Source organism: Alosa alosa, chromosome 5 (genome assembly GCF_017589495.1).
Source record: "Alosa alosa isolate M-15738 ecotype Scorff River chromosome 5, AALO_Geno_1.1, whole genome shotgun sequence".
Classification (NCBI taxonomy): Eukaryota; Metazoa; Chordata; class Actinopteri; order Clupeiformes; family Clupeidae; genus Alosa; species Alosa alosa.
In genome coordinates, this window is record NC_063193.1 from 16,031,098 (window position 1) to 16,055,506 (window position 24,409).

Below are 24,409 nucleotides of genomic sequence, written 5' to 3' on the forward strand. Positions count from 1 at the left end.
AAAAATGGTATGTTTGTTAGTGAGCCTGACATATGAGCATTTATATGCTGTGATGTTAATCACCTTTATATGATTAATCTCAGTAATGAGTAGAAAGCCATATATGGCTTACATTATTTACTGTAAAGCCATAATTGGATTTGTCTTCTATACATCTTTATGGGTATGGCTGTGCAGTTTATGGAATTATTTCAATGAAGGGTCCTTGGCTTGCCCTTGTGAAAGACTGCTAAAAGCCTTTGGTGATGGGTTCTTACAACAATTTGCAGTAAATATCTGTGTGTGTGTGTGTGTGTGTGTGTGTGTGTGTGTGGCGGGGGACATAGGAACATGGACACAAGGGACATATTTGTCCTCAATGAACTCTGACAGGGTAAAGCAGAACATATTCAATTATAGTAGATGGACAACCCTTATATATAAAAGTACAATAACAATGGACATGTTTCAATTCTTCAGTACTGAAATGGGCACAAACACACTGGACAGTAGCACAGAAAGCCAATTATGAGTAGTCCAGTTAGGTAGCCTACAGAGAGTTATACAAGCCCACAAATGTCAATTTAACCCACTGACCTTAATCGTTTTATAACACATACATTATGCACATATCCAAATATCACTGACTTCATTTCCCCATCAGTGCAACTTAAGCAATATGTTGCAAAAAATAACCCCTTATGTTCTTCCCTCTTATCCACAAAACAGTCATTGAATATTTATGAATGTAGCCTACCTCACAACGTCAGAGCACACAGACAGAGAGAGAAAGAGCGAGCGAGAAAGAGAGAGAGAGAGAGAGAGAGGGGGTGGGATGAGGAAAAGCATGTGAGCTAGCCAAAGAGGAAGGTTTTCTTGTTCACCATGCACAAAGCGCCGCGGATACGGCTACCATCTGACTGAATATTCGTGTGTTTGTTTTCCAGTCCACTTTTGTCCAACGTTCGAGACCGGCCATACGGCGTGATGCTCGACAATGTCCAGGTCCATTCTGGGCTATCGACACGTTTGAGCCACATTTCGATGCATATGTGAAGCTTGTTCAGTACGACCAAACGCCTTTGAGGGAGGAATGTCACAGCTGCACAAGGGATGCTCTGCAAGTAGACTGTATCAGCTTAGAATGGTCTGACAACGAGTGTTTGCAATCGAGCTGATGTGTGTAAAATACGGAGAGACCATCTCTGCCCTAAATTTGGAGGATCTGCGAGGATTTCGGGCTGAGGTGCAACATCGCGGGGCATTTGTGTATTTTGACCGACTGTAGCTCTCTCCGATTAGAAAGGAGTCAGAGCTATAAATGCGATCATGAGGTTTTTCAAAAACATCTAGCATAAAGTCCGATGTATGTACTATATGCTATTATCAATACTACAACATTGGACAACAGAGGAGACCTTCGCTGCATATGAAAAATTCGGCGCCTTAATGTCAACACAACCCCAGCCTCCGACCATCCCAAAAGTGTGGTGCTGAAAGGATAGCTCACGTCGTTTCGGGATCCGAGAAGTGATATCACCCCAGACCTTTGTTTTTTGTATTCACAGGACAGCTGTTTCTCTGAATGGATAATTGTTTGATTTGACTGCGTCAGCCTGGCTGCTATCGGGGGCTCATATGGCTGTGGCACGCAAAATCAAAACTTTGCTGACGGTTAACATTCTGGTGTTTGTTGGTATCATATTGTTCTCGGTCTACTGCAGGATCCAAGACCGATCCGAAGAGCTTGTCCAAGTCGGGCGAATTTCGGAGCAAAGGCTAAGGACCAGGAATGGCAAAGTTGTTACGAACTTGGTGGACAGGCAGTCTATCATACAAAGACTCGAGAGACTTGAAGACGTGGTGTACAATCAATTAAATGGTAAGAATCGTTAAATTTTGTAAATATCTGACCACAAACGTGTTTTGTATACACGTGACAGCTGGGTAGGGAATGAAAATGTGTTTTTAGGAATATGTCCAGTAGGTGCCATCTAAGCGCATTTCAGTTGCACATTTTGGACTTTGTAGCATCATGTATTTTTATTTTTTTTTTTTTTGCTTCATTGTGAGCTGTTCTTCTGAGTGTGTTTATGCATAACGTAATCAGACAAGTCAATTCATAAACAGTCTGAATGTGTAGCACTGCCCTTTAAAGGTTAAGGCATCAGATACAACACATCACAGAAGATGCTTATCATTATGTCATTTACTACATTTTCCCTGAGGGATAGCAACTGTATTTTTATTAGTGTCAGTTGCAGATTCTTTGCAGATGCATTGACAGATCACTTCCACGCATTCATTCTGACATGTATTACTTAGTTCATAACTACAATCCATGTAGTCCTTGCAAAATCACTTTGCAATGTAAAAGTATGAGATAGACTCTATCAAATATTAATTTCCCCCAACACCATCAAAATGGTAAGTGTCAGTGTTTTTAACAAGCAACACTGCAAAGTTCAAGCAGTGGTATTTTAAGAGGTCCAGATGTTGGCCTGTTAGGGCAGTTAAGGTTATATCAATATAATGTTATTTTTATGTCAATGTTGTCGATGCTCCAGGAACCTAAGTGAAATTATTCAGGGATCTGACTTGACGGGCAGTCGGGCACTCGGCTCCTGATCGCTGGCTCTCTTGTCATCTCCGAGTGGTCAAGGGCAGGTTGCTGGAGGGCTGGCGAGAGCACGCTCTCTTCAGTGTTTTTATTTGATCTTATTATTATTCTGCAGGACCGGCATCATTTGTATATGAAGGAGGTCACTCTGTCAGTTTGAATTATCCCTTTCGTTTGGAAGAGAGCCAGGAGGCACTGCCTCACAAAAAAAAACCTCTCTAATGCATCCACTCACCCTGAGAGCTTTCAAGCTTTGGGAGCGCCTCTGCACATTTTCCCCTGAAGGACTAAAGTTTAGAGAATTAATTTAGCTGTCACCAGCCAGTACTTTGCTTATTCCCCACACACACACACAGCTATTTGTAAACATACAACATTTATTTACTGTTGAATGGTGCACAATATGTTAATAGCATTGCGTAGTATAGCAGCTGAAATTGTCTGTCAAGTTTAAGTAAAGTGGTTAAGTTAAGTAAAGTGTGTTCTTTTCATAGAGGGGGCTCTTTGGAGCTGTAAACGACTGAAGCTGATAGCCCTAAAATAGAAGAAGAAATAGAAGAAATTTACAAAGAGCCCTTTAGTGGAGGGATCTTTGACTTATATTGTCCTTAAGGTAAACAACAACAACAACAACAAACGACAACATTTGATATTTGCTGTGAAAATGTACAGGTTTTCTTGTGGCATGTGACATGTAATGCAATCAATCATCATCTAACATCTAATATTTTATCATGACAGACTGTGTAGCATGGTCTCAAATACTGTAAGTGTATACTTTTTGGGGGAATTTGTTGGAACTTGTTAATTAATGCAAAATGTATCTAAGAGATGGTAACAGTTCAATACATCAGTAGCAGGGGTATTGTGAGACCACTTATCATTTCTGAACAGTAAATGGCCACTTAAAAGTGTTGTTCTGGAAGCCGTTTTAAAATCACTGTGTTGACAGTTGCGCACAGGAGAGTCAATAGCGGAAACTTCAGGTATGCTGTGTACGTACACAGACGTTTCAAAACTTCAAAAATGACGAAAAGATCAGGAAAGTTCTCACAAAAGATGCACATCATCTCTTTTTCCTTCCTGCATCAGCAGAACTGTGCTCGGGGATATTTACAGTTCAGCACTAGACTCTCTATTTTTACTCTGCCCACAAAAGTTGTCTCAATCAGCCAAACTTTAGCTAGATTATGTTCTAAGAGGCAAAGTATAGAGTTTTGGACTGAGGGGCCTCTGACATAAAGTGCTTGCAAGACTTTGATTTGCACTTGAACGTTACATAACATGAGGCACAGGACATTTCTGTACTGAACACAATTGTGTGCCATAGGCCAAGTTGCACAGTCTGTCAGTGAGGCTTAGGTAAGAACACTAGTAACATGACACATTGGTAGAATTAACTAATGTGATGCATACAGTACACTGTACCAATGTAATTCAAGGTCAGATTTATTTTTCATGTGAAGGGCACATAAGCACACCTCTTGTTCCCTGTTGCTGTATGTAGTTCTGTGGTCAGGGATGGAATATTCATAGAAAATAAAGTCTAAAAGCCTTCACAGCTCATCAACGACTTTATCACCAAAAGATGTTAGCACATTTCTAAGCTTTTATCGGTACCAACAGGTGAAAGTGACCTCATCTCATGGACGCCATCTTGACAAACTACTTCCATTCATCTTTATGAAGTGTTTTATGGTCACCTGTGATGGGTGCATTCAGAAACCAGTTTATCTCAACATACCAAACAGTAACAATCACAACATATTTTGGGGAAAATTATGACAAATGTACTCTGTTAAATCACGGTTGGTGCTAGTCAACTCAAAACATGACATGATACATAGAAGAAACTAGCAAAATAAATCCCAGGTTTTTTATAGTTATTTCCCTGAGATTCATGATTTATGAACATGTCACATTTTAGCGTTTAAAACATCCACAAGGATTTGTATCTCTTCTGCATTTGAAAAATAGATCGCCCTACCACATCGCATCATGAATATTTATAACGAAGCCCCATCAGCTTAGACATGCATATATTTATTTTGCCTTTAAATCATTTACAAAAATGGAGTGTATTTCAGTTAAAAGCTACAAAGTCCCAAATAAGACACAATTTGAAAGCTGGTACATAATGCATTTCCTCCTACAGTAGGTAATTTATGTGCTTTTCACAGGTTGCTGTGTAAACTGGTTACACGGAAATATTGGGCGAGAGACCAATTTTTTAAACAACACTTCAAGATTATGCTCTAAGTCAAGATTCCTTCATATACAATTTTCAGTTGAATATAGTAGACTAATAGTAGGCCACTTATGAACTAACACGATAGTTTGGTGGTCAATTAGTTGTTCAGGGAGGGACACTGGTATATAGTAGAGATATAATCTTTTTTCCATTTTTCCTGTCCAGTGATTTCAGCTATATCATATTTTACATAGTTGTTGATATAGAACAACCAATTTCTGACCATGATATTAGATTCATGATAAGACATGTACTGCTCTGGTCTAAATCTGCCTTTTATACCCTCTGGTCTCTTATATCAAACTCATTGCCTCTAATTAGAGTGTACAATATTTGGACTGACAAATAAGTTTATCGTTTATTTTGACTAGATCAGGCCAAGCCATTTTAGATGGATACCCCAAATCATATTTTATTGGAACTGGAAAGTACCTATCAGTTAAAATGGTATGGCGCAGGGCTTGTTTCCATAGGCAACACAAAAAAATGTGTTCTGCTCAGATTTCCCCTGTGCCCATATTCTTGTCTACCGTACAGTTATAAATGATAAAAAGTTGATTAGGTTGACATAAGAGCTATTCATGTAGACAATAGATGCCACTTTTGCCAAGAGCAAAAGAGCATGGGGGTCAGAGAGTAGCACGGATCATTTTGTGTTATGTGAGCATGTATTGAAAAAAAGTGTTAATCTTTTCTGGGAGGAACATGGTCAGACGTCATGCCGTGAAGATGACTCCATCGGTCCTCAACGGCCACCATTAAATTACATCCACCACCACTGTCGCCTCCTCCACATTGAAACAGCCTGGTCTTTTGTCTAGCTAAAGAACAACAATCTTAAGTAAAAATCCATCTGCATTCGCAGAGATGTCCTTACTGCACCACGTTTGTCTATGTTGAGCATGATGGCTTGGAGTTAATAATGCTAAGTGCTATTATCCACATTTTCATTGTCTTTCACATGATGCCAGCATTTCTTTCTGATAAATGACTTGCTGTAAATTCATGCACATCCAGTTCCTATGAAGACACTACAAGCTATTACAGCAATACGTTGACTAGATTACATTGGGGTATACTTGTATTACTGATTCAAGAGAGCTGAAATAATTGTATTCCCAGTATTCAAAGATTCCAGTGTTGATGAAATATTGCAGCTTGCCAGCCAATAGGAATGCATTCATGTAATATATTCATATTCAATGCCATTTTGGATGTGGCCTACCTAATTGAGTGGTCTGGCCCTTTGTCCATGTGAACACAAAACCATGACTCTCCATTGGTAAATATGTCCACAGACATCTGTCCTTCGCTTATTCAGTCTCTGACTTTCATAATGTGACTGTAAGATTTAGCATGGAAGACCAGATGTTACACTGAGGCAATAGTACTTTCATTTCCCATGGTGTGCTTCAGCTGGCACAGCTACATCAAATGTCTCCTCGCTCAGCGTTCTGTCACTATTTCATGGCTAAGGATGGACTGTGGACTATTCAGAAGATGGGGGATTTGTTCACTTTAAGCTGGCACTCTGCTCAAGGACCTCCAGCACGAGTTGTTCAGTTTGTGTTTGTAATCTGTCTAATGTCAAGGGCTTAAGTAGCCATTTTTTTTTTCTTTTTATGGCTCTTTTTGTTTGTGGGTCAGCAGAAGTCAGACTCGAACTCATGATCACTTTATTTGGATGTTTTATTCAGCAAAATGTCTGTTGACCCTTTTGCCTTTGGAACAAGCCTAATCAAAATCGCTCATTTCTGTTTTACTGATGTTTTCCTTGAGCTGAGTAATATATAGATCAAGTCATGTAATGATTCAGTGGATCAACACCAGCCAATGAGCACTGTAACCGCATCGCCCGTACAGCATACGTAGCCTGCTTTCCTGCCTGCTTTGAGGTTGTCACAATTATCCCTTAATGTCTAATTTGGTTTGTATTCTGCTTGTGTGGAAACACAGTGCTGTCAGCACAAACAAGCTCACTGGCCATCATGCGCACATGTTTATGTGGCCTCTTTCAAGGACATGTATCAGAGCAGCCTATCAAAATAATGAGGGGTCTGTCTGGTACACCCCGCTCCATCACTGAGTGGGGATGTTCCACTGCCCGCTGGCTCTGTCTGGCAGCCCGGGTCCAAAGTTGACGTGAAGGGGCGCTAAGATACAGTGACATTGCAAGTAGGCATGCGTCACCTTGTCAACTCTCAGCACTATTTATTTATTTTTGGTTTGAAGAAGCAGAGTCACTGCTGGTTCCCCCTATCCTGGCTAGCGCCACCACTTTGATGTGAAAACAAAAAAACAGAGGTAATTTGCAAAAACAGATAGCTGAGGCCTATAGCCCCACTTTTTTACAAATAGGCCTTTTTATAAACCATGTGTTTTTAAATGTAGGCTACATTTCATAACATGATTTTAAGGTAGTTGGGTTCTTTTGATATCGAAACAACATGCCATGATGACCTGGAATTGTAGCCTGGCTAGCGCCACCACTTCTCAATCAGACGGGGTCTGGGAACCAAACGTTCATTTTCTCGTATTTGAAAAAAATGCCCAGATCCGTTTATTGGGTGCCACAGATGTCTATCAAATGCGTCTGTGCATAGCTCATCATCGTCTTGCTTTCCCCCCTGTTCTGTGATTGGTTCCCTATCTCAGGCGAAAATTTGCTCCATGGTCTCCAGGCTGCCTTAGCAGCGTGAATCAAATCGCGCGCAAGGCAGCATGGGAACACCCAGGCTAGTTTCCCCCTCCTCTCCAAATGTGCCCCTCTGAATGCATTTGCTAGAAACCCAATCAGACATTACTTGTTGATGGGACTGGATGATGAATGGGATCTAACATAATGATCTCTGAAATCACATACGTGTGCTCCCCATAATAGTGAAAGCTTTTAGCAAACCGTAGTGGCTGGATGTCCAGAGCTGTCTCATTTTATTAATTTTCTCTGGCTAAAAGAATTAGAGAAGTCTCGTTTTACAATTTTTATTTGGCTAAAAGGCATGGCTTTTCTATAATGACGAGTAGCATCTTACAAAGTGAACAAAGGCCCCACCCGTTAATCACCAGCATACAACATTAGATGAAAAGTGCAGGGATAAAATGACACTGTAATTCTTACTGCTCTGCTGAGTACAGTCTTGTCGAGGTAGAATAAAATATGCAGAATATGTGTGTTTACGTGTACGGCATTAATAAAACTCCCATTTATTATGTCAATGAGCCATGCATTTACAGGTGTTAGAATGTGTTATGATTTTGTGCCTCTCTGACTGCCGCTTGGACAGCAGTTTAAAATAGTGGGTAAACAAACAAGACAGCAAATGTGTAACATATTCAGTCATCCAAACCAGACGCTTTGATTCTGGGATATTTATGTTCCTTTTGTTTTTGACTCAAAGTCATTTGGAAGGTGACTGATATTAGCATGGTTTCCCATGGATGAAAGATTGCTGGAGTGTTCATTTGTGACACATACAGAGACTGTGGTTGAAATGAAGGTCAATTATTATTTTTTCATAGTTTTTATCCTCAGACCACTTAACTGATGGGATAGATTTATGGCTGGCCCGTCCTGGCGTGAACAGCCATACCAGCCTCCATGACCTTTTGACCTTGTGATGTTGTGGGGTGGGGGATGGGGGAACTGTGCATGTCTGCTTCTGCCAGAAAGAAAAGCAGACATACACATAAAAATTTCATGATGACCTCAGTGCAGTAGAGGTCTTTCAACTATTGGTGCCAGTGGTGATGCGCTATTGTGAAGGAAAATGACAGAAGTGGTTAGTACTGCCCACACACCCGAAGTCATAGGGTGCCTCGACCCATGACCCACAGCCCATGGCACATTAGAACATAATCATTTGAGAATTACTGATTATTTTATGACCTTCTTACAACCAAGACTGTTTTCAAAGAAGTCTCTCTCTTTCTGGGCCATGTTGCACCTCGATTAGAGGCACTTTTATTGGGAAGAAACTAGACCATACAAATGTTGTGGTTTATGAAAAGATATTCTTTAGTTTGTATGAAAAGATATTCTGTACATTGGGAAAACTGTCTGAGGTCCATGTGGTGAAACAGCAGGGGTAATTATAGCTGAAACATACACATGCTTGGGGTCCAGGAGCTTACTTATAAGGACATGTACAGTATGCCTAGAGAGACTGGGCAGACTAAGCGGCTGTTCAGCAATGTCAGAGGTCATTAGAAGGGAAATAGACTGAAGACCAAGGTACATATGTATTGCCTAATGTAGTAAGAAGGACATAGGAGCTCTGTTTTATTCTGTGTTCACATGCACAAAACGTCAGATGTAGCTGGCTTCGCGAACCTACAGTATGCTCTGTATTGGATTAAAGCTACACCTTTTGAATCAGTTAATTATAATTCGACACCACACAAAAACCTCTATTCGCCCTGAAGGATGCAGGTGTTGATGCTATGTTGAACAAAAAAAAAATGATAAATTGACATCTATATTCAGACAACAAACAAGTAGTGCAATTAGCCATTTGTCAAAGTCAGCCTCCAAACATGCGGTGTATTTCCATATGGCTTAAAATCTTTGCAGCACAACAGAATCGATGCTTTGCCATTTCTGGTTGGTTGGCTCCCATGCTGTGGGACCTTCGGCAGCTCACATGTGATTTACAGAGCTTTGTCTCAGCACTGCATTTTACAATTTATACAAGAGGAGTTTTCGCACCTCCTAAAATGTCTCTCATGGCTGGTGAGTGTAGAGCATTTTAAATAGACTGGGATGAATAAGACGCATTATTTGTGTTCTGTAAGTCATCCATTGATTGTCTCTATACTAGATGCCATAACAGCAATGGTGAGCTATTATTTCTGCATTTATGATTCCCTATGTTTAATACATAAATTGCCTCCAGACCAGTACAGCTGTAAGTGTACAAGGGTGTAAAGTTATAACAAGCTTTCCCTGTATTCTTACACCTGGCCGGTTTCTCATGGCAGCCATTATCACTTTGAGAAGCAAGTATCACCACTGAGCTTCAAACAACAGCTTTTTGGTGAGGACGGCTGCAGTTCTTTGAGTGGCACCACTGGGAGGTTGTTTCCTCACACTATGTGAAGATCGTGTGAGTGCCTGTACGATGGCACCTCAAATCTACCATATCTGAACAACTTGGTGGAACAGTGGTGGAATGAGCGCTGAGGCTTCATGGTATGTGAGCGCAGTGCTGCTGCACACTGCAGGGACTATAGTCTGTCATAGTGTAATTGCTACATGGAATGTGTCCACTATCCATGTCCACTGCGGTCATCTCGTTGCTCTAGTGTCACAGTACCCACAGGAATGATAGGGATAGGAAATATAGACTTAAAACTGTAATACAAAGTTGTAATACAAACTGTTAATATTTTTTACTATACTTTTTTACTATTTTCATTACATTTATACTATATGAAAATAGTATAATTCACCACTATCTTCCTGCTCTCAAGTTACATCAGTGTACAACCTTGATTTGAAAAAGTAAAAAGTAACACTTAATCCTGACTCTAGTCAGCAATTTTTGTTGCAGATTCGTAAACATGTAATCGACTGTATCAGTTCTACCACTGATTCTACCAGTATCATGGATGGTGCGATATGCCACATCCCTCATGCCAGCTTCAATTCCCCTGTCAATGGCTGCTGGTGAAATTCCCACTTGATGATGCTCCCTTTCAGTTATGCAGTGATGGTGTTGCCTACAGGGCTGTAACATGGCTCCTTACCAGTGTTCAGTGTGTCCAAGTTTCTGAGACATGCTAAATGAGTCTGCACTCTTACTGCCATGCTGTTAACCGCTGTCCATGGTTCTGATTTAAGATGCTACTGATCTTGTCAGTTGTGTGTTTTGTTGCATCCCTGTCCATTGTCAATGTGGTATGTAGCCACATATAAGTAATTAAGTAGAATATATATGCATACATATATATATATATATATATACTGTATATACTGTATATACAGCTCTGTGACCAGCACCCCGCAAAGTTCCAAGATTCGGTGATGTGTCGCTTTTTCAACACTTAACTGTAGCCACGTAAAAACAATTATAGTTGTACTATTTGCCATGTCTTTGGTCACTTGGAGAAGGACTATAGTGATACCCATACAAGCAACACCACGCTACATCCATGTGGACCGATACACAAGAGTCTATTGTTGTAGTGACTCTTTTGTTTTTCACATGGCCATGGCCTAATTTTGCACTGAACACAAGTTCCAGCTATGGGGCTGCACTGGCACTTTTAAATTCATTGTTCCACAAATGCATCTCTGACACCTACCAGTGCCTGTGTGTTTTCCTTCCTTTGGAAAAACAGCATTAAGGTTATTTAGCTATGCACGATAGTAACATTGTTTATAACATAATCCTGTGTGCAGTGTGCCAAGATATGATGGCATATATCTTGTTTATAACACCACTTAAATTTCAGCTGACATTATGCAAATGTAGCAGGGCCTTCTAGACCTGCATGATTCCATCTAACATCTATCCATACGTTTTTTTTTTTTTTAATGAATACTGTATACATGTATGAAATAATAATATGGTCGCTATGATATTTAATGCTGATCAATACTCCCAACACTAGGAAAATGAGACAGCCCTAGACATCCAGTCAATACAGTTGCTAAAAGCTTTCCCAAATGCTGTATGTTTTACTCTCGCTGTTGGTTCCTAGAGTTGATGAGATATCATTTATATTAACTGTCAGCGGGAAAATAGAATGATCATCCATGATCTGACATATCCAGGTCCCATACTATGGTCTGTTCCAAGAAGATCCAATGTGTACAATAGAAGCCCTCTACATCATATGGTCATGAGTTAAGAGACTTTAAACTACTGGCAAACAGGCCATGGCAGAAGTCAAGTCTATTAAGGACGTCAGCAGCAGCTTCTAAGCATTATGATCTTAAAACATGCTTGCACATCTTATTTTTGCAGCTAACACCCTCTACTGCTTTTCTGATTTCCCCTCATATTCACTTTTCATAGCCATCACTGCTAATGATCACAAGTGTTTTTCACGAGAAGGTGAATCAGCACAAAAAAAAAAAAAAAAAAACAACGTGCCAGCCAGAAACAATCCTCGGAGGAGTTATCAAAGCAGCTTTCTCCCCAGCAGGGTGTTTATTAGCAAGCAACCCTTTAAAAAACACAGCAAGAACTAGGCATTCCTTTCCAACATGGCAAACTGCTCCGCTGGCAACTCCTCTCACTCCCAGGGCCCAAAGTTGGCCTGCTGCGGACTGCTGCAGTATAGACTGCGGAGCAAGGATGCGAGTTGGGTGAGGTCAGAGCCCATGAAGCCCTGTGGTATTGGGCGGGTTTGGGGGGCTGGACTACGTTAATATGCTGCTCTGCTCAGCAGCTGACAGAAACCTCGCTGAGTTTAGTGTGTATGCCTCTGCTCTTCCAGTAATGGATTTTCTTCCCCGTCGTTAAACCAAGCCAAAGTGTCGGGGAGGAGGGAATAAAGGGTACTGCAAGAAATGGGAGCAGTGGAGAGAGCGTGCACACACAGCCAAGCCTCACATGGAAGGAGGAGACCATCCTAAATGTTTCAGTGACCGGTGTGTGTGTGTGTGTGTGTTTTTTTTTTTTTTTCCAGATTGGTTTTGTTATGGAAAGTAGATTTAACATTCCGTGTGTCGGTGAGGCTGGCCAGATGCCCTCTGTAATCTCTCATCGAGGGAGCAGGTGACAGTTCGCAACCGTGAAGCTTGTGCAACAACCCCCTCTATCCCCAAAAAAGGAAAAAAGAATAGGCTTAAGATCTGTGGCTTTTCTCTAGCCAGAGCCAGTGTTGATCCTGAGCTCATTGCTTTATGTCAATGTGCGTTGTTTAATTTCACTCACAGCCCATCTGGATAGGCAACGGAACAGGAGGACAGATGAGGCTTGGCTGCAGATTATTTGTTCCGTGAGATCCCTTCTCTCAGCTTAAAGCATCAAATAACTTAATGCTGCAGATAGGTCTTGCATATCGACATTCACACTATAGTTTTGTGGCACGCATTAATTGTATAATTTTTTATCGGCTTATAAAACTTTGTGAGATTTCAGCTGGGCACCGCACACTGGGCTAGACGGCAGAGTCGGAAGATGTCTGGGTGAGAAGTAGTTCCGTGGTTTAGCTGCCTCAGGCTGGGAACCATGGAAATGGAGAGGGCCACGCTCTTTCAAGAGTATAAGATGCTCGCTGTCACTCTGTTTCAGCCCCAAAGACTCAGCAGGGATGCTGTGAAGCTGGCAGCGTGGTGGGAGTGTGTCCTGGAAGCGCCAGCAGTCACTCTCTGTTGCAGAGTAGAGGCACACAAGGAGGCAGAGAGCCTTTGTTCTCCACTGTGCTGGAATGAAGTCAGGGAGATGTATGAAAGTTGCCCATTTGAAAGTCTTGTCGAGGTTGCTTTTATACTTTGGTCCCATGTCAGAATATATCCCATTTCTGTGCAGTAAGCATGTTTGGGCGAGAGAGTTATGGTGCTGCATTCTTTTACTCTATCAGCATAAATTGTCCCTGTGGCTGTGGTGGACAGATACCTGAAGCAATCTAACGAGATTCTCAGTAACACTATGAGGACATGTTGGATAAAAAAGAAAATAGAGTGAGAGTGGGTCAATGGAAGAAGTGACAAAGAATTGCAAATAATGTAATATCACTGGTGACAACTGAGGCATGAGAATCCCATTATGAAAAGGCTTTAAAATCACATTTTACTGCTACCTCAGCTGGTTCAATAAGGCAATAGGGACGCAAAATCATTACAGTAATTAACTAACTCTTCAGCACAACTACCAAAAAATGTAATACAAGTAGTGTTGGATGAATGTTTGTAATAGATAAGCTTGTTGTAAAGTACTTTATCTTGTATTATATTTGCTGTTACTGACATATAGCATATAGCATACATACAGTACACTGGTTATATTTTACAAGGCTTGTTGGCAAGCAGGCTAGCGCTTCCTATAATTTTAGTTTCATTATTGTTAATTCAATACAACGCCAATTAGCACATGAGTGCCAATGTTCTGCTGAAAATAATTGTACTGCTGTTGGTGTACCTTTGCGAGTTCAAGGCTCCAAAAACCCTTTTTATATGTAAACCTGGCTTGGACATCAAAGGAATCTTAATAAATTCAAGATATTCCAGATATCTAACATATATTAAATACACATAATAACCTGCATCGCCCCGACATATATTAAATACCTAACATGACAACAAAAGCACCAGAGCGCCCTCCCCCATCATTTAGGCAGTTTATTAGTTTGAGGCAGTGGTTTAATGCTGATTTTTGTATGTGGGTCTGAGTGACTGCCCAGGCTCTCCTCTGACGTTTCCCTGGTTGTCTGTGTGTCCGCTGCAGGTCTGGCCAAACCCATGGGGCTGGTGGAGGGGCCGGGAGGCCTGGGACAGGGAGGCGCAGCAGCCACGCTGGGGGAGGACAGTCGAGAGATGGAGTTGGGAAGCTTCAACCTGTTGGAGCTATTTATATTTATTTAACGAAACTTAATAGAACGACGGCTACAACGCCCAGCTCAGCGACCGCATCTCCCTGGACAGATCCATCCCAGACTACAGGCCAAAAAAGTGAGTTTCTAGCGTCTAAAGCACCAATGGTTTACAGAGAACTTCATCTATTTTAATTGTTTTGGCTGTTACTGCAAACAAAAATATTTTTAAGGATGGCCTGGTTTACAGAGAACTCGTACAGCAAAAGTGCCCTTTGCATGGAATCATTGTGACAGGAAGAGATTGGATCAAATATAAACTGAAACAGAAATATAAACTGCTGCTGTCCCACGACTGTTCTGAGAGCAGGCTAGTTAGAGGCTTTAATAATGCAACAAGAGTCCAGTAAAAGAAGTATTTTTTTATGAAAGAAGTTGGCGACTTTGCCAGAATATTAATGTTCCTCTTTAATGGATTTTAAATTTAGACTGGGGGCTAAAGCCCAGATACAATGAGTGAGAGGGAATAATGAGGGCTGCCAGTGGCATTTATATCACGCTGCGATGACGAACAAAAAAAACCTCAGTGTCAAAGTAGGCATAGAGAGGAGGAGGTGTTCAGACAGCAAGATTTCCGTTGCTTCTTTTGTGACGGAAACAGTTTCTCTGGTCCTGCCTGGCTTTTGTGCAGCTGTTGAGTCTGTGGTGTCTGGTGCCGGGTCGGAGGAGGAAGCCAGACGAGCTTGGACAAAGAGTCCAAGTAATTAATACCAGCAGCACAGAAGGGAAACCACTTGTGGAAATGGGGGGGTGCAAAGTATTGACGGTATGTATGAGGTGGGCTATTGAAACATGCAAACCATTTGCATTTTCTACTCACCAAATGAATTCATGCTGTTAATAATGCAGGCCTCTGCCCAAATAAGGCTCTCTGTTTGGTTCCTATATCAGATCAGAGTGAGCTTTTTTAGGTGTAGAGATTTCTTGTGAGCCTTGTGAGCATTGTGTGATTGTGAGCATGTGTATGCTTTGATAGTCATGTTCATCCTCTGAATTCAGATGGATACAATTAGTCATGCTCTCATGAACAAATATGTGCTACTAATTATTTTTCTCTGATGTAAATTTTCACTTTCTCTGATCATGTCACAAACCAAATAACAGTAGTTCAGACGTCTGCAAATTCAATCAGTGGCATTCACAGAATGTTTATGAGTATGCCCAGACATGCAGGCATCATGCTGTAATGGGTTATTGACATTTTGGGGTTATCTACTGAATATCAATAAAGACACAAACATTGCAATTGGAGAATTATGACAATTATATTTAACTCTGGTCTATGCAAGTTGAACTTGTCGTTGTGTAATTGGCTTTTTGTATGTTGACATGAACACTGCCCAATAATAATCATGTACTTTGGCTTTAGGCAAGCAGTTTGATATGAAAATGCTACACTGTTGCAGTAACTCATTAATTCCATGTCATGAGGGCACCAACATGCTATTTCATGAACTCCAAAGCCACTGTTTTGGAAGAGCCGGTTCATAAAGAATTGCATTTTCTTTCTTTGAATACTATATAAGTATAAGTATAAGTATATATACTCTTTTGATCCCGTGAGGGAAATTTGGTCTCTGCATTTATCCCAATCTGTGAATGAATTAGTGAAACACACACAGCACAGAGTGACTAGAGGGTAGATCAGGCATGAATGCCATAACAGTAACAAAAGCAAAACTAAATGGCTACAATTATGTTATGGCTTCATCCTTTGACCTTGCTACTGTACATGCTACACCTTTCCAGCATATTCCATGGACATTGGACAGCTAGTTTTTGCATAATCCTGCTGACAGACAGATGGGCAGATGAGTGGACAGGCAGACAGACAGACAGACAGACAGACAGACAAACCACACTGAATTTCCAAACCACCAATTACCTATTGGTGGTAACAATATACAACATACTCTTTCTTCAGAATTGCCTTCTTTGTCCTAGAATGGACCTCACTGGATACACACCATATGGTCATTAGTTGTTGATAGTGTTCTTGCTGGTCACCTCCTCAGTTGAATGTGGCTGCATGTTGCTCCATCCCAGACTCCAAGAGAGAGACTAATGAGGCTTCATGTAGCAACGGGCCCATGTGTGTTTCCCTTTTGATCCATACACCTGTGACAGTGTCTTAAAAGGGCTGGTAGCTACCCTGTCCTTCTGAGAGGTATAGGCTAATGCTTTGAAAGAACCAACTGTCACAAAGACCCTCACACTAATTAGTGGCCACCTCATGTTTGTGTATCTTGTGATGGTTGGGAATGTGTGATATCATTTTAAACAGCCACTATCAGTTAATACCCATTAAACTTAATTAAACATAAATTGCTATATTTGATTTTGATTATGTTGTAGCTGTTTTTGTTATTTCTTTTTTCCGGTTTCCAATTGTCATTTAAAGGTGACAAGTAGACTGCATTGTGTAATATAATGCAGCCATGGACACCATGCTGTTACATGAATTCTCTTAAGTAGCCTACATGTGAGCCAAGCATTAGAGAATGAGTTGTTCGGGACTTCCTGCCTGATTTCTTATTAGACCTACTGAGTGGTCAGAACAGTAAACAATGGAACAGCGATAGTCAGATTTCTGAGGTAAACTCAACATGACGTCTTCTCTGACGTGGCACTCGTTTGGCCACAAACGAGTAAACCATAGGACAGTAGGCACAGTGGAGAGCTGTGACCTTAGCTACATGTCCGGAATCTGCAGCAGTCTATTTGTTTCTTGCTACATTGTCTGACTGATCTACTCATTCAATCTACACTTATTTGTTAAAGAATCTGAAAACTGCATGCAAAAATGACTAACCTGCATTACACTCACGTCTGACCTCACCTGGCTCAGATGCTGCATTACAATGAACCACTTTAGGATAGAAACTCAATTTGGAGAGGAGAAATGTACTTTTTACAATATAATGTTGTGATTCTTTAAAGCTTCTCAAATCCGTTGACCATGTCTGTCTATTCTATTATCTCCCCCTACTCCCTCATAATCATTCCCTTCCAGCAGATTTGTACTTGCACACTACTTGTTCATGTTTACTTTATTACGGACAATCTTTTCTCTCACACATTTGTCTCTCAACTCCATCCTACCCGTCGGTTTCCACCTGTGTAAGCCAAAAAATTGTCCCTTTGTGAGCTCCCCCGCGTCCCACAGGAACTCGGTCCCAATCCACAGATCTACTTCTCATTCACAGCAAACAAGTATATCTACATCTCTCTCACTGAAGACAGGTGCACATTTCATTGGTGCCTCAAAGCATAGGAGTCATTGACTTAACGAGGTCTCAGATTAATTCAAGACAAATGACAAAGGAACCTTCTTAAAAGACTAGTAGCACTGTAGAAGTATTGTGACAGCGAGGACCAGGCAAGCTGTTATCTCAATACAAATTGCCACATCATTGTTGATTTAGAGATACCCGTGTCCCCTAACACTGTATGCAATGAAAGATATAGAACACCTGATTTATGCAGTCGTCCTCTGCTCAAGGTATTTATAGATCCCCTTTTGTGTATGAAAATGTAATGAAGCCTGTCAGTTGTTTATCCACGTCAGGAGCTGACTATCCAAGGGCAGTGCAATTCTTTTGATTTAACTTCCCAATGCTGCCATCCAGTCACAAAGTCACAGTACTGCTTGGAAACAGCAGTGTCTTTTTGTTCCTCAGCATGTTTTGTTAACATTTTTGGAGAAAAAGAACTTTGCTGTTGCTCCACCACTGCCCACGAGTGAGGCGTATAAATCAGAGGCCTTGGTTTTAACGAATCAATCAAGAGGAATCCTCATCTACGGCTTTGATGCTTCCTGAAGTGTGCAAGGTGACATTTGGGGCTGCAGCACTCTACAAACACTGCTCCATCTTTAATCACACACACATACACACATACACACACACACACACACACACACAAAAGAAAATCTTCAGTGCTTTGAGAATAATGACAAGGCAGTCGCTTGTGTTTGTAGGATAAGGTTCGCTATCAGATAGTTTTGATCCCATTTCCTGCATCGCATGCTTGCAAGGCCAGCAAGGTTAATGGGAAATTTCATGATGAATCATGGAGCCAAGTACGGGAGGAGCCAACATCATACACCACCAGGAGAGCGCAGTGTGATAAGAATAAGTCTTAATCAGGTGGTCTGCTTCTGTCAGCGCTTGTTCCAGGTCAAATTATTATAACTCTGAAGTGAGCTTAGTTCCATTACCAACAGATGAACCAATCGCTCATTCCCTTACCACCTTACAAGGCTTCCCAGACCAGCAGACAGGTACAAATTTAAGGGTGAGCGATGGCCTAAATTGGATTCAGTAACTAGGGCAATGGAGCAGCGATATCACTTTAAAAAATCTAGCGGCTGAGTTTGACCAATGAGACAATTCCACTGAAGTGAGAGGGCACATCCCATTAGCAGTCTGGCTTTGAACAAACAGTGTTCACACACACACAACCCGCCCTCTTGCTTAAACAGAGTCTTGCGTGAAATTGAAGCTGAAATCGCATGATACACACAGTCAAGCATCTCTGTACCTTTAGTGTTTGTGCTCTTTGAAGGTCAACAGCTGAAAGGAATTGGAGAAGCATGTAAATAAATGACCAGATGTAAAATTGAAGTTCAGTATTTGAAGAAAGATTTGTTTCACTTTACTTGAAGGTATCTACATAAGAGTGACATAACACTGTCATGAACGTGTCATAAACATTATAAACAAGTCATAAACGTTTATGACATAAAGCTTCTGTCAAAGTGTCATTCTTTGACAGAAGCCAAGATAGGGTTAGTGTTAGGGTTATGACAGTGTCATGTCACTCATATGTAGATACCTTCAAGTAAAGTGTTACTGAAAGATTATATTTTTGTTCACTTGTGTCAATACAGTAGATTTGTAGAATATTTTCTCTTTCATGTTTTAAAAAGCTGAAGCAGATCGACTGGCTGTTTAAAAACTTGCTGATTTGATAGTTGCCCTATACATTTCATTAATATGATATAAATTTGTATGCTACTGTACATCAAGCCCTTTAAAATGAATAGATCTGCCATGCTTGTGGTCACTGTTATTTCTCCACACTTCTTTGAAACAGATAAACAGATACTGTGGTTTCAGCCATATTCTCATAACCTGCTCAGTGAACAATGAAATTTGTCAGTTTTTGATTTCCATATCCTACCCTGCACAACAGCATATTTCTCTCTTGCCTGTCATTGCACTGAAGTGAGCACTGGTTGACATGGGCCAAACTCGCATGCCCCGGGTAGCGGCAACGTCATCAGTCTTAAATGCTGACTGCACAATGTCCACAAGCCTGAGTTGGTTGGTTGTGGGCACGTCTGTCGCAGCCTGCTGGGACCCATCTGGTGCACTTCAGTTTGCCTGGCGAAGCCACAGGGGCCTGGCGATGGTGACTCAGTGAGTCTCGCCTGTTCAGATGTAACACCTGAACTCAGCTGTGTGACTTCACACGGCTCGAAAGCTTGGGCGAGGGCCAGACATGGCTGTCGCACCACCAGATGAGCAAGTCAGGATGGGGGGGTGGGGGTTCCATGATGAATGCGTTTTTAGAATTTATGTGTTTGACAAAACACAGTAGTCAGTACTTCAAAATGTATTAGTCAAAAATATTCTGTTTTGACCTAAAGTGCAGAAATCTACTAGACAACTTCATTCGTTTAGGTTTCGCGGTTAGCGATACAAGAAAGATCTATAGGTCTGTAGTCTCTTAATCCATATGTAGATAGGGAATTTACATTACATGGAAATATCCAGGCATGAATCATTTGACATTCAAGTTATTGTAGTCTTTGTGAATGTGCAGACTGCAGAGCATAATTGATTTATGAGAGTGAAAGGAAAACATTAGGGGCTCTATTTTGCACACCAGCGCAACTGATTTGGATACTCGCGCTTTTGTCTTTCCTATTTTGCACACCAGCGCAATTGATTTGGATACTCGCGCTTTTGTCTTTCCTATTTTGCACACCAGCGCAATTGATTTGGATACTCGCGCTTTTGTCTTTCCTATTTTGCAGTCAGCGCATATTGGAATTTTCCCTCCACAGGTACATGTGCGCCCACGGGGGCGTTTCAGCGAAAAGAGGGGGCGTGTTCCTGTGTGCAGTTTCAGAAAACAATTCCGCCACAGACCAGGAACCTCCTGGTCTAAGTCAGTGGCGCAAATTCAGATGCTATTTTAAGGGCGCATGCATGGCCACAGGCCTGCAAATGAATGCTATGCACACCGATCTACAGACACCCTGTGCACAGATGAAAACATCAAAGCCTTGATAATATCTGTCCGTTTCCCGGCTTTGTTCGTGCATTGGTCAACTAAAAATTTAGTAGCCTATATAGTACATCTACATGCAATATCTTTACATCAACAACGCCTAATTACGACCTATTAATTTGGACAACTTTATACAGCCCTATAAAGGCTAAAGTTACCTTTAGTTTTGTTCCAATTTACCGTTGTGTATGGCTTTAGACATCGTGAGCGCTTTAACATCAGCCTACAGTATAAGCATTACTCCAGCTGCGCTAAGGTTTTGACAAGCTCCACAAATTTGCCTACCTTGTAGCCCATCTGAAATAACTCCAAAACTTTGCTATGTTCCCTCCATCCTTTCGTTGTTTTCAAAAAACGTTTTATATCCACGATGGCCTTGAAGTCTTGAGTTTGTGAATTCGCTCAAATAAGCTTATTATGTGCTGTTAACCAGCAACCAGCATTGTTATTCTCTCTCCTGCTCAAACAAAAGTTGTGCGTGCATTAAGTTGATGATAACGTGTTTACAAACTCTACTTTACATAAAATAAATATTGTAAATAGCCCACTGTCATGCAGTTAATGGGATACTGTGTAGAGTTGGAAAGTTAGGTCAACTTGGAAAGTGTTTCTAGTTGCCTGTTGGTAAGGTACAGCCGTAGCTTACACCTGCAGGAGCGCTTGCTTGGGCGCCTGTGTTGTGAACACATTTCCACGAATCACGGATGTGTTGATGACATAAATTAGGAAATATTAGAGGACTTAATGAGACGAACTGCATGCCGATTCCATTTAACCCAAAAATAAGAGGAGAGCTTATCTGACAGATCTGCATTGTCTATAGTGAGGTAATGTTAGATTACATTGCAAAAATATCACCATGCATTCATAAGCTCGTGATTCAGTGAAAGTGATCCCAAAACATCAGAAAGTATTACATTTTGTCAAAAGGAAAAATCAATAGCAAACTGTTCACAACTGACTATAGCACTGCACCGTTCATGGTTGCACCTGGCAAATCCTCCATCATAATAGCAGTCCGCTATGGAACAAGCGTGCCTGTTGTTAAAGGGAATGTGAGATGACGCTCTGATTGGTTTATTGCACGTTACGCCCAAACCACACCCATGAATAATGTAGCTGCTACAGACCACCCCATTTTAGATTTGCGTCGGGCGCAACAGTCAGTTCTGCTGGTAAAATAGAGACAGCGCCCAAGATCCGCCCACAAAGCGATTTGTGCGAAGTCAATTGCGTTAAAGTGCAAGATAGGTCAGTAAGTAGGCTAACGTGTTCTGTGCTTGTTAATGCAATGATCTCCTTTTATCTCAATTCATTTAAATGCATGAACCATGTTCTGCACATTCACAAAGACTACAGTAACCTGAATGCTTGGGCACAGTGCAGATCATGCAACTGTGGCTCTACTCAGCTGTGGCGTGACCCATATATGTCATTCAAAGCTGTTAGGACAACCTTTATGCAACTCAGGACATTCCCTATCATGAGGAAATGAGAAAAGTGTCTGTTGTATTTTTTTATTTGGTGCTATGAAGGCAACCTCTTCAGACTTCAAGTTGTTGTCTGGAGACAGATGAGTACATTTTTTAATGGCAATACATTTTTGCAGAATGTTTTTAAACACATACACATAGCTTCATGCTGTGGGAGTACATAATCTCTGACCATATAATTTAATTAAGATTACATTATCATAACCAAAAATGTGGAGTTCTACATGGCTTTTATCCATTCAGATCTGATATTGGGTGAATATTAAGCATGGAATTGGGTAAAATAAAGAAATACATAAAACATATTTTCAAAACAGATATAATGGTCAAAGAGCTCATTTGATAACTTCAAAATAATAAGACTGATTATATGAAACTAAAGTCTCTTTCTTGTTTAGCTCACATGACATTTTCCTCTCAAAGTGGTTTGCAGCATTGCTACAAAATGCTTCCATTTTAACGCATATGTGTTGGCAAGAACCAATTGGTTGACTGCCCTGCAGGGTTACTACTTGTTAAAAATATTTTTCTCTATTATTTCTGCTCATCCCTCAGCCAGTTCTTCAAATAAAACCAAATCTCTGTCCTTAAAATGTCACTCTTGAATGGTATGATCACAGGATATACCATCGAATGCTGAATCACATAATCCCCAGTGATTTCAGAATGAATGCACAGAAAGCTGAAGGGGATCACTGCTGGACCACTCTCTGAGTAACAGGGAGGGGGACTTTAAAAAGAGATGCTGATCAAGTGCTCACAGTTACCATAAGAATCAGGCGAATGTGACAGGAGCTCAATATTTTCTGGGCAGGATGGGAGCTATGGAGACCTAGCTCAACTGACCTGGCCAATGGAGACCTAGCTCAACTGAGAGCTATATCATTCTTTAAGAATACAATAGAAGAATAGAAGTGCTTTGTTATTCACTGTGCTGTATCTGGGTTGGCTTTCATGCCGTACAACGGGGCCTTTCAATAATCACTGGCTGATACTTTGGTTTGGTTACCATGGCACTGTATTGAGGGAGCTACAGTTAAGAGTGCTAACAGAGTGTTTCCATTTTTGAGCAGATGCTGTGCTACAGGGATGTGCTTAATGTCCTTTGATCCCCGTACATTGTCCTTCCTCTGTAACTCACCACATTCACTGTAATTAGAGTATCAGAGTGACCCTTTATGCTAGCAGTACCTGGAGAACCTATGCCAGAGTCTAGTCTAGGATGCATTATTGTCCGACTTGAGTCTGAAAAGTGTGTATGGTGTTTGGATCAATTCTGAATGGCAAAAACCTCAAACTGATTTGAATCAGACAGATCCTTCTGTGTGCCTACATCTTTTATTGTGAATGTTTCTGATGAGTAAACTAGAGACATGTATTGATTTTTGTACTTCTGTTCCTTTTTTGTAGATGCAAGCCCCTGAGCTACCCAGATGATCTTCCTCAGATTTCTGTGGTGTTCATTTTTGTGAACGAGGCGTTGTCAGTCATCCTACGGTCTGTCCACAGCGTAGTTAACCATACACCAGCTCATCTCCTCAAAGAAATCATTTTGGTCGATGACAACAGCGACAGCGGTAAGGATGATGAATATACATTTCATTTAATTTAAGTTCAGTCTACTTTTTTAAACACGAATGAGCCCTTTGAAATTATTCTTCCTCTTAATTACAGTAAACGTTTCTGACTTGTAAAATAAGAGGGCCCTAGAATTCTGGGAGTGACTCCCATTGACATTTGCAACATGTCTATTAAACAGAAACGAATTCAAACATTAAGTTACGTAGCCAATGTTAGCCAATTAGGGTTAGAGTTAGGATTAGGTTAGGGCTAGGGTCTGGGAACATAGGGCTTTGATTGTTTTTTTTTCCTGTATTGATTTAAGTTAGTTACATTCAATTTACAATTAATAGTTTTTCTTAAGTACAATGTTATTTCAGTTTCAAAATAGCCTACTGCATACACTGCAAAGAATTCCTTAAAAACTGCAGTTTTGACACTCTTCCAGTAAGGGCAAGGGCTAAATGGAAATTTGTCTCTGCAGCTGAAAAACCTGTGCAAGCTTGCTCTTCAGTTTAAATACCAGATATGATTTAGGCTATTGTAGCTAAAGCTGCTTCATAAAAAGCCTCATGGAAAGCCTGCGGTCCTTATCAGACACCATCACAATCGATTCATATTGAATATACAGTAGGCTACGCTAAAGGTACAGTAGCTTACTGATTT

General features: G+C 40.9%; 1 protein-coding gene across 1 annotated transcript in view; it reads left to right on the forward strand.

Moving 5' to 3' along the window:
• The first annotated feature begins 811 nt into the window (after window positions 1-811).
• Window positions 812-24,409, forward strand: part of galnt9 (polypeptide N-acetylgalactosaminyltransferase 9) — a 64,775-nt gene continuing 41,177 nt past the window's right edge. Inside the window, exons 1-4 of the mRNA XM_048244021.1 lie at window positions 812-1,861; window positions 14,246-14,370; window positions 14,402-14,469; window positions 23,594-23,760. Of these exons, the coding sequence (XP_048099978.1) occupies window positions 1,618-1,861; window positions 14,246-14,370; window positions 14,402-14,469; window positions 23,594-23,760 (604 nt within the window). The 5' untranslated portion in view covers window positions 812-1,617. The remainder of the gene's footprint in view (window positions 1,862-14,245; window positions 14,371-14,401; window positions 14,470-23,593; window positions 23,761-24,409) is intronic.